At 26.3% G+C, this 6072-nt stretch overlaps 1 protein-coding gene across 1 annotated transcript; it reads right to left on the bottom strand.

The window, feature by feature from the left end:
* Positions 1-2833: 2833 nt before the first annotated feature.
* LOC105258254 (peroxisomal membrane protein 2) lies at positions 2834-5624 on the bottom strand. The gene is made up of 6 exons (XM_011269401.3): positions 5462-5624; positions 4583-4719; positions 4149-4244; positions 3914-4061; positions 3505-3624; positions 2834-3156 (listed from the first exon to the last, which is right to left on the bottom strand). Exons 2-6 carry the CDS (start codon positions 4678-4680, stop codon positions 3070-3072), a joined length of 549 nt encoding a protein of 182 aa, XP_011267703.1. The 5' UTR covers positions 4681-4719; positions 5462-5624; the 3' UTR covers positions 2834-3069.
* Between the last annotated feature and the right edge of the window lie 448 nt (positions 5625-6072).

The following is a 6072-nucleotide window of genomic DNA, read 5'->3' as shown; positions in this document are numbered from 1 at the left end:
TAGCAAATTAACGCGGAGGAAATTGAATATCAATGTAGATTTTAATGTATAATACTCTCTCTCTTTCTCTCTCTCTCTCCCTCTATTCAAACAAACTCGTGTTAAAGTGGTGCAGCTTTGTCTAATCTTCTAACAACTTTCTCTAGAGATTTTTTTTATTTAAAGTAAAGAATCTCGAAACAAAAATTCGTGCAAAATGAGAGGATATTTTAATAACAAATGTGAGAATTTTTTCTCTCTATATGAAATGACGTTTTTGTATAATATTCACCTCTCAATATTTAAAAATGTGAAATTCTATTCGGATTCTTTTCGGTGAATCGCTTCCAAATTACCCAATTCGCTCACTGTTATGTAAATGTGAATAATAATAGAGAAAGATCCGGTTGAGCGTCTTTTGTTTACTAGTCACTGTGTGTAATATTTTGATATATAGTTTAACAACTATTCAAATATTTATTTGTGCAATTGTTTTTCTTATGACGCTACAACACTTAAACTTATCAACGAATCTCATGAATCAAGATCTCTTTAGACAATCTGTAATTCGCGACAAATTCAAGATCGAATTATATTTATATAAATTTTATGTGTCGTATATATAACGGAGAAAATATTTAATATAAAATATTTAACATAAAATAAAAATATATATCAGGACATATTAAGACACATGTGACCCATATAAAATTCTCTGGAATTTTATCGCGAATTGTAGACTGTCTAAAGGGGCCTTTAAATTTTTATGTACTCATAATTTTTCAGTGCAATGTTATAATTCGTTCTTTTGTACATAGATAAATTCTTTCGGAGAATTTTTCTCAAACAGTTCAAATCCTTTGCGTGATATTTATAGACTATATCGAACATTTAAAGATCATACTTGATCTATTACACTCTTTCGCTCACAGTTTCTACGCATATTTTATTTCACTTTTATCATTTTTATATCTACTTTTATTTCTACAAAGATTTATAGTTTTATTTTATATATATATATATATATATATATATATATATATATAAGAATTATAAAAAATGCTCTCTAAAAATAACTTATTGATAAATATTTGAATTTAATGATCTCCTGGACATAATGAAAACATTTAAAGAAACACACTTTCAAAAAATAATTCCATGCACGCAAAGGATTGATATATCCTAGCTCAATAATATGTATTATATATATAAAATTTATTTATTTATTTAATTATTTTATAGAACAAATCTCTTAGTTTTAGCTCCTTTTACACGCGATATTTGAAAAAATATTCTAGTCATAGGAAGATGGTTCCGGAGCCCGTAATTTGGGTCAGGCAGCAGCGTACCAAAAAAAAAGACATAATTAGAACTACTAGTCTCGACGTGCGATTACGCAAAGTTAAGTCTCGAAGATATATGTATAGGATTATAAAGAAAGATCTCCATAGAAAAATCTCCACACACACATCTCCAGAAAGATCTCTTGGAAAGTCTACGTCGCGTTTACAATTAGATAGAAAAACTTATGTAGCGTTAGTTCTCACACTCGTGTAAACGACTGATTCCTTTTTAACGAAGAATCCCTCCGATCATTGATATTGGGTCGTATTATACATATGAAATGTTGGAAATTTGCGTGACTCTATTATTAGTATCCTCAATGTTTTATCCTTTTTTACATTTTTAAATCTTTTCTTACGCATTTGATAAAAATAGTTTCAAATTCAGGAGGAATGCAAGAGATATTTTAAGAGAATCTCTTCGATATCTTATATATATATATACGTATCTACATTTTACTCTTCTTGTTTTTTCAAATTATCGATTGTCCATGTATGTAAAGTGAAATTAAAATTGTCCATATATGTAAAATGAACATTTCATGTACATAATGACCTAATAATTATTCGATCAGCTGTTGAACTCCAATATTAGCATAGTGTCCTTCGCATTCGAATATAGTTTCTCCAGTACGATGATTGTATAATCGCTCCTTCCTTATTCATTTCCAAATATGCAGCAAAGTTGTGCGACTTAAAAGTTAAATTCGGAAACAACGTTTGTCTATATATTCTGCGATTATTTATAAATATTAGTGAAATGATAAATTCTATGCGATTTGCGGATGTATCGAAAAATGGTGTGCGAGGAAATTAATGTCAAAAATTTGAATCACACCTTCAGAGCAAAGAATCCTCAAGTTGATATCCTCAAGTTCATCATCTTGTTGAGAGGAACTCGACATGGCTTTTGTGAATCCGATGTCTGTGTATCCGCTTATGATTTACAGCCATCGAATGTTACTGTCTCGTTAAAATGAAAGAAATTCGGATATTATATCTGTAATATACTCTGTATTGTTGTTGTGTGATTAAATCGAAAATCTTAAACATGCCATGACATATTGCTTTTGAAAACTTCCATATCTCGTAAAAGTATATAGAGAATCGTAAAATGCGATTATATAATTGATATATTATGGCTGACAATATAGATAAAATTAAAAATATAACATAAAAAAATGATAAATGTCGATATTCATTAAGTTTATCGGAAATATATCAGTGAAATGTGGCATCCAGTATTAGAAAAAGAAAGAATAATGTAATTGATAAAAAGAATAATTTTAAAACAGAGAAATTATGTGTAATATAAGTAATTTCCTATAAATAAAACAGTTGGCATGTAAATCTATATTTTTATTTGTGTATATATTTTCTGATATCAAAACACCTAATTGCAATAAAATATTAATTACACTTATATATCTGAATGTAGATAATAATATAAATCATATATTCTATATATATTCATTTTTTAGACAAACATTAACAAATTATAACGAAGGAATGTATTATTTACTTTGTACAAATAATGAAAATATTATTAGCACTTGATAAATTCATTACACATTATTTCTGCGAAATACTCTGTTTCATCGAGTGAACAAAGTCACCATGTCAACCCAGTACATATAAAAGAAGCATATCGCCATATTTTTTTTGCATAGTTACTATACAAAAATATTTAAAATGTTTAAAGTAGTAAAATATTTATAACAACAATTGTAGATAGTATTGTATTCTTCTACTTCTCTTTTGAAGCTTTCGCTCTCTTATTTGCGAGATAAATAACCCATGCAAAACCAACGAGATTCACCATTAAGACCCTCAACTAGAAAATCAAATAAAATAATTAATAATTTCCTATATCCTTTGCCAATTTTTATATAAACATAATTTCAATATTAAAAGAATATTAAAAGAAAAATTAATATAAATAATAAGAAATAGATAAAAAAAGAGTGTATGTAGAAAAATAATTTTTAGAACAGATTTTAGTGATATAAGTATAAATAATTTCATGTAAATCAGAAAATAATTCACACAAATTTCCACAAATAGAAAAGAAATTTCTAAGAATAATCAATAATTAAAATATAATTAGAAAAAGAAATATAATCTAAAAATAAAACAAGTTAGGAAAGTATTCTGACAGAATAACATATGAAAATAACATTACCATAGGTGGAATAAATTTTATATTGATATATTGGAACAGCGTCAAGTATTTTAAATTAGCCAACAATGTTGGCAAATATAACTTCCGCATCTGATTAGTTGCTGTTTGATGAGATTTACCCTGAAAATAAATCAAATTTTAGCATTAATAAAATACAAATGTTTTTTTTTAAATCAACTATTGCTCATCACTAATTTATTTACCTCATTCATTGCTATAAAGTTTAATTTATTAGAATCATATTATTTAATTACAAGTACTAAATTATTTATGTTAAGATTATTCATAACAGAATGAAAATTTGAGAAAAATGATAATTATGTTATAAATATGATAATTATGTTATACGTATGTTAAGATTATTCATGACAAAATGAAAATTTGCAAAAACAACTGTCAGTCTTTGTACCTCAAAGATGGCAAGCATGTATAGTGCAAGTGCTTGGAAACATGGCATATAGAGAAGTCTTTCTATGAGTAATATTCCCAGAGGATGTCTCACGAGCAATGGCATATATGTATAAAAGTAATGAGGCAGTGGTCCTCCGAAGAAGAAACTACAAGAATATTTACGCATAAAATACACTTTTTCTTGAAATCTTCATTAATTTCATTCACAGCATAAACAATAATCTATAGCCTACCCAAAGAGAGCGTAGGCCAGGATACTGTCATCATTAAGTTGCTTAGCACCAGACAATTTCTGAGATACTACATTTCCAAGGACCGCAATAATGCAACTGAAAATAATACAAATATGTTTATTGGAACAAATATATACTAATAAATATTTAAAACAAATGTGTTTATTAACAAATATGTATTGATAAATATTTAATATATTTAAAAATATTTAAATTATTTCACAAAACAAAAAGGTATATAATTAAACATCATTAATTGTAGTTGCTGATTATAATAATGCATATATGAAGATTATGTATATATATATATATATATATATATATATATATGTATATATATATGTATATATATATGTATATATATGTATATATATATATATATATATATATATATATATATGTATATACTTAATATGAAATTCTGTTGATTTTACCTAGTTATAGCTTTTGTTTTCAAGGGATTATAATAAAGCTGATATAAGTACGAGCCAATGAGACTATAAATAACATTAGCCGGCTTGGAAAGCGACATTGTCTCGAATTAGGTCTCCTTCTCGATGTGGACGTGAATCTAAATAAAGAAATGTTCGTATGATGATTCGCAAAATCGAATATGATTATGACAGATACCAAGGAGCAAAGTGCACATTGTTTTATGCCTTCCTTTTTTTTTGTTTACGATTGGTCGAAGATAAGCTGGCTCTAAAAAGGCCTTATATCACATATATGTTGGACAAATTGAGACAGAAATAATTTTGTTTTACACGTATTAAGTAATTAGTATTAAGTAATTCACATATTAAGTAATTCTGATTTTTATATAAAAAATATACAGCAAATGTAAAACATTCAACTGCAAGAAATTAAAAAATTTGCATGTCAATAATTGAGATATTTTTTCATAATAGACATAATTTTGTTCTCTAAAAAATATACAAAATAAAAGTTACATATGAATGATCGAATAATTTGTACGAATTGTAAGAAATTTCGGAAATTTGTCGACGTATAACCTCTCGAGTAAAGCTTGAGAATCGAGAATCACAGAATCTGTATTTTGAACAAATTATTAAAAAAAAAAAAAGAATAAAACCTACAATTTTACAAGATTAGAAAATATATAATTAATTCATATATAATTCATAGAGTTTCATGTGTAATTCGAGTAAATTCATGGAAAATTTCATTTATTAGTCCGCTCGAAATCAGGTCATAATTTTGACAAAATTTCTCAATGTGCAAAAAAAAATACGCTATTCATAAATTCATATGATATCAACGTGTATTTTGAGAATAAGATAAAAAAAGAATACCCGAGTCTCGTTTGTCGGTGACGATCGGTCGCTATGTTATTCCCTGTCCGAAATGTCAATCGCTTCTCGAGTGTCGCGTGTCACGTGGTTACACGTGTTTATGTGAATCCAGTTTGTGCTTGGGTGAAATAAATATTTAGGTGTAAAAAAAAAGCTTAAAAAAGCAAGTATTTGTTTAGATAGGATAAAAGAAAAATGTTTATGTAAAAAAATATAACGGTTCATATATAACAGATATATAAAGCTCAATAAATCTTGATAGATTTTCGGACACGTGCAATAAATAAAATGAAATTACGCAAATCAATTCGTGACATAAAAACTATAATATAATTATGCATGTTTTATTGCAATTGTAATATTAAAGTGTGTGACATTAGAATTGTGTGATTTATTTAGTAATTCGAAGCAATGAAATTTTTCTATAACGTGACATAACCTGTAGACAAACTTGAATAAGTTATATTATAATTGCAATATTAACTTGTAATTAAAATTAAATATTTTTTTATATCGTTATTATATACTGCTAAAAATTATTTAATAATAGTCTAAAAATTATCTAATATTATATAATATTCGTATAAATTATAATAAATGTATAATTATAA

This window comes from Camponotus floridanus, unplaced genomic scaffold (genome assembly GCF_003227725.1).
Source record: "Camponotus floridanus strain SB8 unplaced genomic scaffold, Cflo_v7.5 scaffold265, whole genome shotgun sequence".
Taxonomy (NCBI): domain Eukaryota; kingdom Metazoa; phylum Arthropoda; class Insecta; order Hymenoptera; family Formicidae; genus Camponotus; species Camponotus floridanus.
The sequence above is the reverse complement of the archived record's forward strand: the minus strand, read 5'-3'. Positions and strand labels throughout refer to the sequence as shown.

Bases quoted from the DNA above. Each gene is read 5' to 3' on its own strand.
- LOC105258254 (XM_011269401.3), bottom strand. From the start codon at position 4,680: ATGTCGCTTTCCAAGCCGGCTAATGTTATTTATAGTCTCATTGGCTCG. The intron at 4,245-4,582 runs GTAAAATCAACA...TATTATTTTCAG, and splicing joins AAAACAAAAGCTATAACTAG to TTGCATTATTGCGGTCCTTG. The intron at 3,157-3,504 runs GTAATGTTATTT...TTGATTTTCTAG, and splicing joins TAAAATTTATTCCACCTATG to TTGAGGGTCTTAATGGTGAA.